The sequence below is a fragment of the Esox lucius genome, chromosome 16, assembly GCF_011004845.1.
Source record: "Esox lucius isolate fEsoLuc1 chromosome 16, fEsoLuc1.pri, whole genome shotgun sequence".
Taxonomy (NCBI): domain Eukaryota; kingdom Metazoa; phylum Chordata; class Actinopteri; order Esociformes; family Esocidae; genus Esox; species Esox lucius.
The window spans coordinates 23,679,125-23,695,439 of NC_047584.1; the positions used below are offsets into that span (position 1 = coordinate 23,679,125).

At 44.8% G+C, this 16,315-nt stretch overlaps 1 protein-coding gene across 3 annotated transcripts in view; it reads right to left on the bottom strand.

Moving 5' to 3' along the window:
• Window positions 1-652: 652 nt before the first annotated feature.
• Window positions 653-16,315, bottom strand: part of LOC105016363 (E3 ubiquitin-protein ligase SH3RF3) — a 51,840-nt gene continuing 36,177 nt past the window's right edge. For 2 of the 3 annotated variants that reach the window (XM_010880144.5, XM_010880143.5), the window contains 6 exons: window positions 13,066-13,529; window positions 10,776-10,946; window positions 7,679-7,899; window positions 6,564-6,889; window positions 4,945-5,276; window positions 653-3,223 (listed from right to left, as the gene is read on the bottom strand). In XM_010880144.5, coding sequence (XP_010878446.1) covers window positions 3,055-3,223; window positions 4,945-5,276; window positions 6,564-6,889; window positions 7,679-7,899; window positions 10,776-10,946; window positions 13,066-13,529 — 1,683 coding nt within the window. In that variant the 3' untranslated portion in view covers window positions 653-3,054. The remainder of the gene's footprint in view (window positions 3,224-4,944; window positions 5,277-6,563; window positions 6,890-7,678; window positions 7,900-10,775; window positions 10,947-13,065; window positions 13,530-16,315) is intronic. The other variant, XM_020054500.3, reaches the window with a different exon arrangement.

A 16,315-nucleotide genomic window follows, 5' to 3' on the forward strand; every position in this document is an offset into this window, starting at 1 on the left:
ACCTTCTCCTGTCAGCCTGCTGTGCTGCATGTCTGCCTGTGAACCTGGCACATTGCCACACGCAGGTTTGGAACACAGCCAAGTGATGCTGTGGAATCTAGATCAATACAGTATTGTAGTTGCAGCTGTGTGTTTGTGTGAAGAGGTTTTGTGACAAATAAGGGACAGAACGAGGTCAAGTCTCCCTTGTGCAGGACCAGGTGTGTGTGTAGGCGATAACTGAAGTATGTGCGTGGGCAGCTGGGCTGGGGTCTCTATGTGTAGGAAGGGGAATCTGGGTGACTTTCACAATGCCCCGAGGAGGAAACCAAGAACACAGAATCTGGCATCCTGAAGTACTTCTGGCTTTAGAGAAAGAGAAGTGTTGACTGGAATGGTGATCAGTGTCCTGCTCTGTCTTTCTCTCACTCTCTCTCTCTCACACAAACACACACACCTCCAACTACATAACGTGTGTGTTGGCCAGGCTTCACTCTAAATGCAAATTGAGGTGTGAGGTGATTATTCCTGACAGCCTTGCTATGACTGGGACAGAGACAGGTAGATGTGAGGGGGGAGGAGAGAGGGGGAAGAGAAGAGAGACAAGAGTGATGAGAGGAAGGTTGGCAGTCGAGATAACCGGTTTGTCATCATCAGGCCGAGACGAGAAGGGTTGTTTTAAAACAATGGCATTTATTGCGAAAATGCACCTGAAATGAAAAACCAACCAAACCACAAGGTCATCAATACGAGACAATGTTTAATGATCACATGATCACATGATAGAACGCTGGTCACCAGCTCCGGGAGACTCTGGCACCCATGAAATATAAATAATTTGCACAATATATATTTATATATATCCTTTCTTTTCTGTTGCAGTAATGTAAAACTTCACTCACAGTCAGACAGCATGATGTTCCATGCTCAACAAACACCTTGCAAATTCTTTAAAACCTTGCCAGTGGGACAGCACTCACATCAGACAGTATGTGGTGTTTTGTTCAGGAAAACCCAACAGGCAGTTCACCGGAACTAATTGGGCGAGTTGACTTTTGTATGTGCATGGGTGTGGCTGAAGATTTCACTTAAGGGCCAACAGAACAAAAACGTACAGACTCCGGCTGCTTCATCGTGCCGTGCTAAATAAACTCACCCGATGATTCATGGCACCACTGGGGAGAAGCAACATGTCCACAGTGTGGGGTCTTACACTGCATACTGACAAAAAAAAATTGTAAACTCAAATAATTGAAATACATGCCCTTGGAGATGAACGGCAGGAGATGTGATCAGGTGGGACCATTTTAGCCAATGGGAGGGCTGATATGGCCACTTCCAGCAGTATACTCAACAACTGAAACATTACGAAACTCCAATTTGATCAAAAACGCCTCAAGGAATTTGACCCACTCTGACAGATCGTACAGAAATCTCCACCCGGTCTGCTTATCTGGCTCAGACAGATTTGGGGATTTACGTTCCGTTTACTTGGCCTCTTCCTCCCTGGCAGCGTCGACGTGCTGTGCTCCATCATGGCGGATTTGTGCTTCAGCTCAGCAGACAGACAGCAGAAACAGACAGACGGCAGAAACAGACCGACGATAGAAACAGACAGACATGCGGTCCCTATGGGTTTAAGAGGAACTGAGACAGGACCACTCCTGGTTCTTCGGGGGCCAAGGGTTGTTTTGGGAACAGGCCGAAGAATCTGTCCACATTAACATCAACACATTTTACTGATTCACTCAGTCGGGGGATCCAGTCCTTTCCCATCATCACTGTGTGTGTGTGTGTCAGGGTTGGATTAAAAGTTTGTTATCTAATCTGTATCTCTGGGTAGTCATCTGTCTGTCACCCAACTCAGGGATTACCCTGACTCCCCTGATGCTGCTCCTCCAATCAGAGCCAGATGGTATCACACACCCAATACACACATACGCATGCACACACGCATGCGCGCGCACACACACACGCGCAAGCACACACACACACGCGTGCACACACACACACACACACGCACACACACTGCTGTCGGCTGTATAGATCTAGCCTGATCCCATTTGTGATTTGCTTTAGACAACCTTTTTCTGGCTGTGTCCTTCACAATGTAGTACTGACCTGTTCTGACCTACTTCTTCACTATGTGGTCATAACCTGTTCTGACTGTGTGCTTCACTATGTGGTCATAACCTGTTCTGACTGTGTGCTTCACTATGTGGTCATAACCTGTTCTGACTGTGTGCTTCATTGTGTGGTCCTAACTTGTTCTGACTGTGTGCTTCATTGTGTGGTCCTAACTTGTTCTGACTGTGTGCTTCATTGTGTGGTCCTAACTTGTTCTGACTGTGTGCTTCATTGTGTGGTCCTAACTTGTTCTGACTGTGTGCTTCATTGTGTGGTCCTAACTTGTTCTGACTGTGTGCTTCTAACTTGTTCTGACTGTGTGCTTCATTGTGTGGTCCTACCCTGTAGGCTTCTGTGCTTTACTTTTCCTAATCACCTTCTCTTGGTTTACTTTTGTTGTGTGCTTAGCCAATGAGAAAGGACCATTGTTGTGTGCTTAGCCAATAAGAGCAGAGCGCTTTTGTGTGTTAAGCCAATGAAAAGTCTTGAAGTAGCTTGTCAGACGTGGTGTATGTTTAAGACCGCGATGGACTGTTGGTGTGCTTTCTGTCACAGTGCCTCAGCTGCAACATGGCTGGTATTAAACACTACTGGTCTATCTCACTCACACGCACACAGATACACTTAAACATACATACTGACCAGTAGGAAACGGTATCAGAAGCCATGGACTGTGTGTGGGTGCTTCTGTAACCAGTACAGCCATACCACAAATTCACATGGACAAGTTTAGAGCTAATACACACTGAAGCTGTAGAAAAATACTGTGCAGCGCTGGATGTGCCGTCAGTAGCTGCTGGCACCTCCTGATGATGTAAACATCAAATGTCATTGATGAGTTTGATGAAGGACCCCTCACATAGGTGTCCAGGGAGTGCCTATGTGGAAAAAGGACCCGCTACTGTGTGTGTATGGATGTGTGTGTGTGTGTTTGTGTGGCGGTCCGGTTCAGAAGATCTCCACAAAGCTGCCTGGGAAGAGGCCAGTGCGTCCAGTTCTCTGAAGAGTTCCTTTGTACCAGCCATCTTCTCTCTTCTTATGAACAAACACCACGTCTCCCTCTCTCAACTCAATCTCCGCTTCACTCTGAGGGGGGTAGGGCACCAGTGCACGATACCTGGGGAGGGAACGAGAGATGGGAATAATTGTTCATTGGATGTGTTCTCGAACAAAAGCAATACAGGATTATCTGTGATTATTTTTTTTTCTCTTAAAGTAGCAGTTTCTCTCCTTCTCACACACGCACAAACACACACACGCACACACACGTACAGTGGGGAAAAGTCACTATAATTAAGCAGTCTTTTACATAAAGCCGTAAACAGTTTTTGACACCGTGTGTTATGATTTGTGTGAGGTAGCATATGAGCATGTGGGAAATGATAATCCACGGATCAAGCCAGGGGAATTAATCAAAATTTGGAGATAATTGTAAATAATGTGGATTATTTGTTTGTATAATATAATTTGATAATTATTTTTTTATTAGTAGATGTACTATAGTTGTACTATAGTTATACATTTTTGGTTGTATTTTCATATGGAAGCTCTTGAAAATGAGATGGTGTATCTCAATATTTTTTTTTTCCTGCAAAATTTCAAATTAATAAATAAATACATTTCTGTGTAAATCCGAGCAACTAGAGCTCCCAGTGACTGTTGAAGGATAGACAGCTGTAACTCCTGGCCCTGTATGTGTGTGTGTGGGTGTCTGTGTGTGTGTGTGTGTGCGCGCACGTGTATATGTGTGCATGTGGGTCTGTGTGTGTGTGCGCGCACGTGTATGTGTGTGCATGTGCATGTGTATGTGTGTGTGCGTGTGTGTGTGCGTGAGTGTGCTGGAGGGCACTGTTATCTCTGACACACACTGTGGTTGCACACACACCAATGGGGATAGGAAAGTAATGATGATCACTAGCTCAGTTATTTCTGATGGCATTATTTGAAAAACACTATATAACACTGAAGTAAGCTAAAATATGCAAATGCACCAAAAAGAAACAAAAGCTTCTTGTGTTTTAAAAACAAGTATTTTGTGTGGCCTTACTTACAATGCAAAACTGAAACAATTCGCTTTGGTAGGCTTTTGTGTAATTTTTTTATCCTCTGTAAAAATCTTCCAAGCTTCTTACAAGATTTGCCATAACTCTTGTTTTGACGTAGGCTTTTTCCTGTCCACCTGATCCCACACAGCTTCAATTACGTTCCGGTCTAGGATCTGAGGTGGCCAATCTAATAATCGGGTTTGCAGGGTTTGGGGTCATTACTGCGTGGAACAGTAGCTTATTTTACAGCATGATGAATCAAAATCAGTTCATATTTCTCAGCATTAATATTTCCATCCACTTGGACCCAAACCTGTAGTATGTTGGCTTAAATGCATCTCCAGATGAGTACACAGAAGGCTGCAGATCATTGTACATCATTCTGTCACAGCTAGCTGCTCCATGCTTTACACATTTTGAAATCTCTTTTGCTTGTTGCCTTTCCTCTGTAATGGTTTCTTTTGTGCAACATTCCCACTTCTCATGGTGGAAACGTACATCGGTGCCAGATGAATCTGCCAGATGCCAGTGTAAAGAATTTTTTTCATTGTATTCATGTTTGTTTTTTATTTATTCTGGTGTTATATTGTGGTTTTACAAGCAACTAAACACTTAACAGATATTTAGCCTTAAACAATTTTCTCAGGTGATGTAAGACCTTTGTACAGTACACTATGTTTGAGGGTGTATTTGAGATGGTGTACTCTAGGGTAGGAGTTTCAGATTGTCTGAGGGTGTGTGTTTGTGGGTTGTGTTTGGGAGTGTTTACGGACGTGTAACCACAGTGTTCTACCTTTCTCTGGACAATGGTTTGGGTTCTGGCCGGAGAGCCAGCAGTGCGTTTCCAGAGCGAGTCGTTGGCGGCGAACGAGGGAAGTTAAGGTCGAGAGATCCCGATTTCCTGTGCAGCGGCTCCAAACCCATGGCCCCAGCCATCTCGCTCTCGATTGGACAAGACCCGGCACGCCCCTGAGCCTCCATTGGACAGGACCCAGATCGGGTGTGATGTGGGAGGACGGCACCCGACAGGGGGAGATTTGGGGGGGAGGACGGGGGAGAACGGGATGATTTCTTCTTGGCTGCTGCCCCAGAAAGAAGTTTTAGCAGACCTCCTTTCTTCTCTTTCTGTAAAAGGGGAGCAGGACACAGAAAGTATGAGCAGCATCTTCTACAGGTCTACAGACTCTACAAGTCTACAGACTCCACACGGAGTCACTCAGAGACGGCTAGCTGCCACAATCTACCTGATTTCATAATGACATCTTCAGCTGGCAACTACGTCCTCAGTAGCTTTGTTGGTAGAGCTTGCAACACTAGGGTTGTGGGTTTGAGTCCCATGGCGGACCAGTTACAAAAAAAGTTTGAAAATGTAAGCACACACTTTTGTAAGTTGATCCTGATAGAAGTCAGCTAAATGACTAAAAAGCGGGTGTCTACTTTAGAGTAATTCTCAAAACAGCCACAAGAGGGCAGCACATATGTGCGTCAGATGTGAGGGGTGAGTGAGGGTTAATCAACAGTGCAGTAGGCCTTATACACACATATACACATTTGTCTTTCGATCTTTGTGGTGACCTGACCCTGACCCAGAAATCCATTTCCCGATTCCCTAGCCTTGCACTTAACCTAACCTGAACCTTAATGTCTAAAATAGCCGGTAATACCATAACCTAAAAGTAACCCCATTTAGTTTTCCCCTAAACCTAACCTCTATGACTGAAATTGTATTTCCCCTAGTGGACCTGTCAAAAAACCTTCTATCTGACCAATTTTTCTTGTGTATATTCATGGGGACTTCAGCTCACATAGATGTGGAACACAAACCACAAACCTCATGCTATTCAACTAAGTCATACTACAGTTGCTCCATCACAACCCATATGTGTCATGACCTACTGTTTATTGAGGTCATTCCTTAGTCTCTGCTCCAGATTAAATCCTGCTGTCACCAACTGTCTCATCTTGTGTCTGAAGCCAGTCACTACCATAGCAGATAAGCTCCTCTCTCACAGATAGTCTCCTCTGACAACTCTACCATCTATCACTGTCACCATGGACTCTGTTTGAATGCACACATTCAGACGTAGAACTGGAACACACAGAGACAGTCCTGTCCGTCTTTCTGTCCGTCTCTGCCGGTCGTTTGGGAATCCTGCACCAGGAGCGAGTCACTTTCATTGTCCAGGTGCAAGTTGTTTCCCTTTCACATCACTTCCCCTAGCTGTTCCTATGACATGCATATGGTATCATGTTGAAGGATGTTATTCCCTGACTAACCTGCCTATGGTAAATTATTGAGGGATGTTAAAGATGTTTGACATGGGAAACAGACGGCTAGGGGGGTGGTGGTGCTGTGAGCGAGGGGGAGGAGACGAGGAGGCAGAAGAAGAGAAGTCTTCCTCGGTGACTCACCTTTTCTGGTTTTGGGGCGACTGCCCCATGGGAGTTGCTGTGGGAGGGGCCAGGCGAAGGTGGCTGGAAGGGATTGGTTGATTCACCATTCAGTAGGGCTGCACTGGTGTTGGGAGGGGTGAGGCAGGACAGCGGGGAGGAAAGGGGGAGTAGAGGGGAGGAGAGGCAAGAGAGGGGGCGAGAGGCTGGGGAGGAAAGGGGAGAGGGGCCGGGGGACACCATGGACATAGGGCGTGCCGACTGGCCAGCGGAGCGCGGCGGGGAGGAGTTCTGAGGTCGGACGGCAGCTGTGGGACGCTCTGGACTGCTGGAGGGCGGGCTGTGGACTGAACACACATATTAAACACACTATTACATCTATATTATACACCATAACATATTACACACTATTACAAATTTCTATATAACACACAACCACAAAATTCTATATAACACATAATTACATATTGTTACGCTTAATTTTGAAAGTCGCAATTTCCATCTGTAGTAATACTATCAATAAATGAATTGCTTGCTAAGGTTAGGGTTTGGGTTAGGATTAGGGTAAGGGTTAAGGTTAGGATAAATGTTAAGGTTAGGGTAAGTGTTAGTAGAGAGTTAAAATAGTATTGATAGTCAGTAGATAATTTGTCGAGCATCCTAGAGAAACACTTTTGGGACTCATACTTTCATATTACACTATATTACACACTGGAGCCATCTCATTTAGCAGAGACATTACCTGCCTATTGTTCCTGCAATCACCAGAGCTGCCAACCGATGGGAGACGCTCCTAGCCTACCTATTTCTAGAACCTCTTGTATAACAGATACCAGATGTGTTGATGTGTGTGAGAACGAAAAAGTAGAAAGTGGGTTCTGGGCTCTATCATTACGCCTCCACTAAACAACAGCATAGTGATGTCACTGGCTGAATTGTGTGTGTGTGTGTGTTTTTCTTGGCAGTGATTCCATACTGTGCACTCATACTCCCAGGACAAACTTTAAATACCATCACATGTTCTCTGAGAGAAATGGAGAGAGAAGCCAGATCTAAGAAAGCTGAATCCAGTGTAGGACATCACAGCTCTAGAATCCGAATAATAAGTGCACGTGTGTGTGTGAGTGTACACTCACTCAGTTGCATGGGAGAGCGGGCCTGGTTATGTGTTTGTTGTCCGGAGCGAAGACAGTTCTTCAGCTGAGCTGCAGCAGACTGGGGGGAGGAGGGGGGAGGGGAGGGACGAGAGGATGAGGGGCCAGGGGAGGAGGGGGAGGCTGCCTTACTCCCCTGTGCCGCTCCACCCACCTGCCCCGAGAGACAGGAGCTCCGAGAACCACCGACAGCAAATGGAGCTCTGCAGAGGGAGAGATACAGACAAGAAAGTGAATGAGAAAGAAAGAGAGATAGAGAGACGCACACAGAAACAGACACACAGAGAGAAAAAGAGAGGGACACAGATAAAGAGAAAGAGTGTGTAAAAGAGAGAGCGGGAGAGATGAGGGAGAGCAAGTGAGAAATGAGAGGGATGAATGGTTCCAAAGATAGAGTGGTGACCATGATCCCATTGATATCAGCCCTACTCTAATAGCATTGCTGGTCGTCCTGTAATCCAACACATAACCAAAGAGGTCGTGAGTGAGAAACCACAGTAAAGAAATAGGAAACATACATAGCTGTACTTTTGGGAAATTGCTATTTTGGGTGAGTAGAGGATTGGCAACAGATTGCACAGATATTCACAGAATCTCCACAGATATTCAATGGGCTTCAAGTACAGACTTTGTGTGGGTCACTCAAGGGCATTCACAAACTTGTTTTCCCGAAGCCACTCCGGCGTTGTCTTGGCGTTGATGTGCTGAAAGTCTTTCTGAGGTCCTGTGCACTCTGGATCAAGATATCTTTAAGAACCTTGCTGTTTTTTGCTTTCTTTAATCCTTCCCTCAAACCAGACAAGTTTCCCAGACCCTGCCACTGAGAAGCATCCTCATAGCATGATGCTCCCACCACCAAGCTCTGTAGAGACGGTATTAGCAAGGTGATGATATCGTGTTTTCGCCAGACATAGTTCAAGTCATTCAGGTTCTAATTGAAAATGATCTCATCAGACCAGATCATCTTTTCTTTATGCTGTCAGAGACCTTCATGTGGCATGTCTTATTCCTTTTACTCAGGGGTGGCTTCTGTTTAACCATTCAACCATGAAGGCCTGATTGATGGAGTGTTGCACAAATGCTTGTCCTTCCGGCAGGTTCTCCCATTTGTGCAGAAATATTCTGAAGTTCTGTTTGAGTGGCCATTGGGTTGGTGATTCCAAACGTATGTTTCACAATGATGAAGCCCACTGTGCTCCTGGGAACTTTCCGTGGACTTGAATTGACTGGTTATTGCCTGGTTTGTATATAGGCAAGTGACTTTGTAAATGATGTCCAATCAACTGAATTTGCCACAGGTCTCCAAGGATGGTCAAAGGACACATGATGCATCTGAGCTCAATTTTGAGTGTCATAGCAAAGGTTCTAAATACAGATGTACTTATACATTTATATATTTCAGCAAATTGCAAATATTCAACAAATTGGCACAAATGTTTAAAAATGTGTTTTGACTTTCATTTTGGGGTAGTGTGGGTGATTGATGGCGAAAACATTTATATTTAATCAATTATAATTTAAGTCTTTAACACAACAAAGTATAGAGAAAGTAAAGGGGTCAGTACTTTCCAAAAGCACGGTATGTGTTTAAACTAAAATTGATATTTTCCAAACATCCAAATGAAAACTTGAATAAAAGTTTGAAATACAACTATGGAAAACCAATTTGTCACATTTGTCTGTGTGTACAAATTTTACTTTATAAATTGAGCCAAACATTCTCTAAGCTGTTAGGTGTTTATCTATTCATCGTTATTTTACCAGGTTAGTAAAACATTTCTCTTATTTACAAGAACATCCAGGGAGCAATTAAGGTTAACTGTCTTGCTTGTCTCTGTGTGTGTCTGTGTGTTTGTGTACGTGTCTGTGTGTTTGTGTGTCTGTCTGTGTGCTATTGTATCTGTCTGTGTGTTTGTGTGTCTGTCTGTGTGTTATTGTATCTATCTGTGCGCATGTGTGTCTGTCTGTGCATGTGTGTGTGTACCTGTCTGTGCATGTGTGTGTGTGTACCTGTCTGTGCATGTGTGTGTCTGTGTGTATGTATGTGTCTGTGCGTGGGTGTGTCTGTCTGTGTGTTTGTGTGTCTGTATGTGTGTCAGTGTATCTGTTTGTGTGTTTGTGTATCTGCCTGTGCACATGTGTGTCTGTCTGTGCGTGTGTCTATGTCTGTCTGTGCATGTGTGTGTGTATCTGTCTGTGTGTGTATGTGTCTGTCTGTGCGTGTGGAACGCGTATACATGGGTGCATACACGTATACACGGTCGCATACGCGGTGGTATCCACATTAGGTCATTTCAATAGCTTATTAAAGTCCCTTTTAACCTGCCATAGTGTAAATGTCTGTGTGTGTATGTGTGTGTCTGTGCGTGTGTGTGTGTCTGTGCGTGTGTGTGTGTCTGTGCGTGTGTCTGTGCGTGTCTGTGTCTGTCTGTGCGCGTGTCTAATCACGATTCCCACTTTGCCTTGAGCTGTTGTTAGATCAGGTTTATTTACAGAATTAGATTTTTCTGCTCGCTTGGATTACTTGAGGTGATAAATAGTTCCATGTTTTCATGGCTCTTTATGTTACTTTGTTCTTCACTTCTATTCTATGCTTGAGGACTATGAAGAGACCTCCGCTGGCATGTCAGGTTGGGTAATCGTAGGTGCCTGATCTCTTATGTTATACAAGTGTGGAGACAAGTTGGACTTTAAATCACATCAATATAAATTAATCCAAGAAGTGATGTAGACAGTCTCTCCTCTGTTAGCCCTATTGTCAAAGTCCGTGCTATGGGTTGTTTAGCGCCAGACATGCAGATCTGTTGTAAACCATTGTGGCTTTGTGAATTCTGTGCTCCCCCTAGTATTCAAGATGCAAACAGACCAGAGCCTTTAGACCTTTGTGTCACAAATGGGAAAACACACGTTTTTTAACTAATCGACTGCCTGTCACACAGAGATGTATGTTTGAGGTGGTGTTGGTTTGAGAAGTACGTTCGTCTTAGAATAAGAGATAGAGCTGAGAGACAGTTGTGCGTGTGTTTGTGTGTGTGTGTGTGTGTGTGTGTGCTTGTGTGCGTGTGTGTGCGTGCGTCACCTGGACACGGGTGTGACGTAGTTTCCAGGGAAGACCCCAGAAGCAGCGGTGCGAAGTGAGGTTCCTTTAAACCAGCCGTCCTGGCACTTCTCCGTGACACGATACATCTCTCCTTTCCTCAGTTCCAACTCATCTGCTTTCTGAGGCTTATATGCATACAAGGCCAGGTAGCTGGGAAACACGGGGACAAAATGTAATACTTCAAATGCGACATTAACATTACCCAAAATGACTGTCTGTGTGTCAGTTAGGAAGAAAGTGATGGCGAACAACTTGATGAACAGGAATGATGTCAAACTGTGGGTGTGGCATGCTGAGCTATGTTTATACAGTTAGATTGGACACTGACACAAGCTTTGGCATTTCGTTTTTTTACCTAAATATATTCAAGTTACAATAAAATAATGAAAATGGGCTTAAAGTGTAGTCACTCAGCTGTAATTTGAGGATATTCACATCCAAATTGGAGGAAGGGTTTAGGAATCACAGCTCTTTAATACGTAGACCCCTCTTTTTCAAGGGACCAGAAGTCATTGGACAGTTGACTCAAAAGCTGTTTCATGGACTAGTTTGGGCTATTCCTTTGTTATTTCTTCATCAATTAGGCAGATAAAAGGTCTGGAGTTGATTCCAGGTGTTGCATTCATACATGGAAGCTGTTTGCTGTGAACCCACAAAGAACCCACAAAGAACCCACAAAGAAGCTCTCAGTGCAAGTGACACAGGCCATCCTTAGGCTGCAACAATAAAGAAACCCATCAGAGAGATAACAGGAACATTAGGAGTGTCCAAATCAACCGTTTGGTGCGTTCGGAGAAAAAAAAGAACACACTGGTGAGCTCTGCAACACAAACAGGCCTGGATGTCCTCAGAAGACAACAGTGGTGGATGATTGTAGGATCCTTTCCACGGTAAAGAAAAACCCCATCACAACATCCAGCCAAGTGAAGAACACTCTCCAGGAGGTAGGCATGTCATTACCACAGTCTCCCATATACTGTACAAGGGTTCACCATAGGGTGGAAACCATTCATAAGACTCAAGAATAGAAAGGCCAGATTATACTTTACCAAAAACATCTAAAAGAAAGCCAGCCCAGTTCTGTAATAGCATTCTGTGGACAGATAAAACTAAGATCAACCTGTACCAGAATGATGGGAAGAAATGGATATGGAGAAGGCTTGGAACGACTCATGATCTGAAACATACCACATTATCTGTAAAACACAGTGGAGGCAAGGTGATGGCACAGGCATGCATGGAATATTGATGGCACGGCATGCATGGCTTATTGATGGCATGGGCATGCATGGAATATTCTGCAATGGACGAGTCAATCACCTGATCTCAAACCATTATCGAGCCTGCTTTTCACTTGCTGAAGACAAAACTTATGGCAGAAAGACCCATGAACAAACAACTACTGAAGCTGCAGTATAGCTGCAGTAAAGGCCTGTCAAAACATCACAAAGGAGGAAACCCAACGTTTGGTGATGTCCATGCGTTCCAGACTTCAAGCAGTCATTTGATTCTCATAAGTATTTAAAAGAAAAAAATTATTTAGGATTATTTTTATTTGTCCAATTACATTTAAGCCCCTGAAATAAAGGGACTGTTCAATTGCATCTCGGTTGTTTCATTTCAAATCCAGTGTGGTGGTGTACAGAGGCAAAATTATGAAAATTGTCTCAGTGTTCAAATATTTCCAGACTTAACTTTAGCTAAAAGGAATGTAAACCAGTTGGGTCATCCGCTACAATTGCCCATGAATGACATCACGGTCAGAGGGGCTGAGTTCACTTGCCTTGTTTGTTCAAATTTTTTGTGAAACAGTAACTGAACGTCTTGAGTCCTGCCTACCTGTCAATATTATATAGAGGACTAAACACACTGTATGTAAAATAAAAAAATCATAAATGAATGTAGATATGTAGATATGCTGCATCTCTGAATATATGTCTGAGGAATATAAGGAGTAAACAAGGTATCCATGCACTGCTTCGGGGTTACTATGGTAACTAGGGGACATATTCCCCATAGCAACAGGGCAGGTTGCCGGGTCGGAGATGGAAGTGACCAACCTCATCAGCGGGACAACCCCTTCTGGATTGAGTGTGTGCGCACGTACGCCCAGAGATACTAGATGTACCGCTTCATTCCACCCAGCGTCTGTCTGACCATACAGCTGATACTACCCGTTAACGCATCTTCATTTAGACTGACCGCAGTCAGCGAACCATGCCGAGGTGAGGAGTGGTCTCGGTGTTAGGTTCTTGAGTGGGGGACTTACATGTTGAGTGGGAGTTGGACCTTGGCCTGAGCAAGCAGTTCTGAGGTGACCGAAGCCACTCTGGAAGGAACTAGAACCCCTAGAGAGGAGGGAGAGGGAGCAGGGGGAGGTTCCTGGATGCGTGCTGCGGCCCTGGGGTCAGAGGAGCTGATGAGGACGGGGTGGGAGATCTCCATGCTGTGTCTGTTGTTGAGCTGGGCTGCCCGCTGGGTTACGCTCAGGGCTGTGAACGAGTGGCGCTTTTTGGCGTTCTTCTTCCCCTCCCCTCCCCTCCTCTCCTCTCCCCTCTCCTCCGCTTGCCTCTGGAGGGCGCCATTTCTACTTCCTGGAGAGGATGGGTTAGGGGAAGGGCCAGGGGAGCAGGGACCCAATGGGAGGCTGGGAGATGGGTCAGAACTTGGGCCAGGGACTGGATTGGATATGGGCTTGTCAATTTCCATCAACTGTTTGGCGGTTTCATTCAGCTAGAGTGAAGAGGAGACAAGAGAAAAGAATATGAGATGCAAGTCCTTCAAATGATCCGCTACACAGTCTTGGCTTGAAGAGCCCGCCTGCTCTTGTTGGCGGAGCTTCAAACCAGCAAAACACACACACACACACACGCAAACATACACGCCGCACCCTGAGGAGTATCTATTTACTCAGTGAAAGAGGAGGAGGAGAGAACAGCGTTTGTAATACTGCTCATATCTGAGCGGATGATAGTAGATCTTGTTGTCTGTTCATGCTAGTAAGATAATCCCACACACACGGAATCTGCCCGGCAACAACACCACTCATTCTTCTTCACAGACAGATTCCCAGTCTTACAGTCACAACCCAGGGAGAGCAGGTCCTCTCAGTTCTCACACTCGCACACAAAGGTCAGTGTTATGTCATTTAGTGGGGGCTCTTGTCCAGTTTACAGGAGCAATTAGGGTTAAAGGAGGATTTCACGTTTTATTAAGCTTTATGGCAGATGGTTCCTCACCTTGGAAAGAGGTCTATTGGCAAAGAGGAGGTATAATGATTTAGTTTTATCTAAACAGCCATTTGCAAACTTCTTTTAACTACAGCCACTAATGGCAATGCATCTATGGAGGGAATCAGGACACATGAGCATGTTTCTGTTTTAAAGGGCAAATCACCAAGCATCAAACCTAATATATATAATAACATAATATGAAGCAGTGGTTTTTCATTGATTAATTTCTAGAGGTTGCTAAAGAAAAACATGGGCTTCATAACAATCTGTAAAATGTAATGGCTCTCTAACAGTCAGACAAGTCTCCTAGCTTGTGGACCGTTTACCCATTCTGGACCACTTTCAACCAACAATGTGTTGTACAGTGGGCTCTGTGCATTCATGCATACTCACTGAAGCAAAGTGAAGTTTTGAATATGCGGTCAAATAAGAAATGCTGCGTGCAGACAAAACAATTATGACCGATTTCACAACCTCACTTTCTCTCCACCTATCAAAAAACATGTACCCAATGGATCTCCACTGAGATTTCAGTACCTATTCAATGTTTGGAAGCACAATAAGCAGCAATGTCGTTCAGATGTCTATGAGGAAAGAATGTGTCCATTTAATATTGTGAACCCTCAGGTTTGATACCCATTTACCTCATACTGTCTTTTAAGAGCTAGGATGAAGTGTGTGGAATCTGTGATATCATTTGCATTTCCTTGCCTATCAGAAAGAAAAATTGATTTTTCTCTGGCTCGTAGCGATGACAAACGATGTGGAAGAGCTTAACTCTTGCAGCAAAGGTGAGAGAGATCAGGGCTTGAAACAACAGGGCTTGCATATTGCTATGATGTTCCCAGGCAGATTCATAGCTATGAACAGCAGGAAGTACTAGATTGTAGAATTTTAGCAGAGCTTTCTCTTGGTCACAGACAACTGCAATCCCTTCTGTCGTAAAAGAGAAAGCCATAGGCCGGAGGCGCTCAAACAATGTATGTGATCTAAATGATGCAGGCAGATCCATGTCCGAGATAAATCCTACAAGATGGTCCTAACTTTTTATTGACAGCATGTCAATCAATCAAATGAATTTTGTACAGCCCTTTGTACATCAGCAGTACAGGTCAAGCGCATTTGGCCGGTGAACTGAAGCCGTTCTGTCCCTGAGCAAGACAGTTACACCTAGTTGCTCTCAGGTCAGGCTGTAGATGAGAATGCATTCTCAGCAGACTCATCCGGTAGGAAATGTATCTAAATATCTAAATATATATATAGACTGATGAGCCAAAACCGTGGAGTGAACATTGCTGATCATCTTTTAACAGGGGCACATGTCAAGGTCTGGGAAGATTAGATGGCAAGCAAACAATCAGTTTTGGTGGTCAACATGTTGGATGAGGGGCAAATAGGCAGCATCTCTGAAACCGCAAGGCTTGTGGGGTGCTCCCGGTCAGCAGTGGTGAGTACCTACTGAGAGTGGTCCGAGGAGGGACAAACCACAACCGATGACAGGGTGCTGGGCGCCCAAGGCTCACTGATGCACCAGGGCAACAAAGGCCATCCTGTCTGGTCCAAACAGACACAAGGTCCACTGTGTCACAGAAAATGGTAATGATGGTTACAGGAGGAATGTCTCGCAAAACACACAGCCCATCGCACCCTGCTGCTTATGGGGCTGCGTGGCCGCGGACCTGTCAGAGAGCCCATGATGAGTGCCCTGTCCACTGGTGAAAGCACCTAAAATGGGCATGCGAGTGTCAGAACTGGACCGTGCAACAGTGGAAGAAGATGGCCTGGTCTGATGAGTCCAATTGTCTTTTACATCACGTGGATGGACATGGGTACACCGTTTACCTGGGGAATTGATGGCACCAGGATGCATTGTGGGAAGATGAAAAGCCGGTGGAGGGAGTGCGATTTATCCCATTGACGTTTTATCTAACATTAAGTTGGAAAACTGAAATCCTCCTTTAAGTGCCTTGCTCAAGGGCACAGCAACATTGCGGGTATTCACACTAGCAACTTTTGCTGTAACGGCCCCAACACTACGTGTGAACGTTGTGTGGACGCTCGTGTGTGCGCAAAAGCTGTAGAGGGCAGGACAGAGTGGGTCTGTCTCAGGGCGTGAGACGTCACATCTCCATATTAATAGATATGCTAATCGGAGCCCCGATCATATGCTAATGAGGCTGATAAATGGATCCTGCCCTGACAGCACCACTCTCAGGGGACCAATAAAGACATGCACTTCCTCCTTCTACCTCTCTGTTTCTGAAGGTCAAATACACAGACAGACAG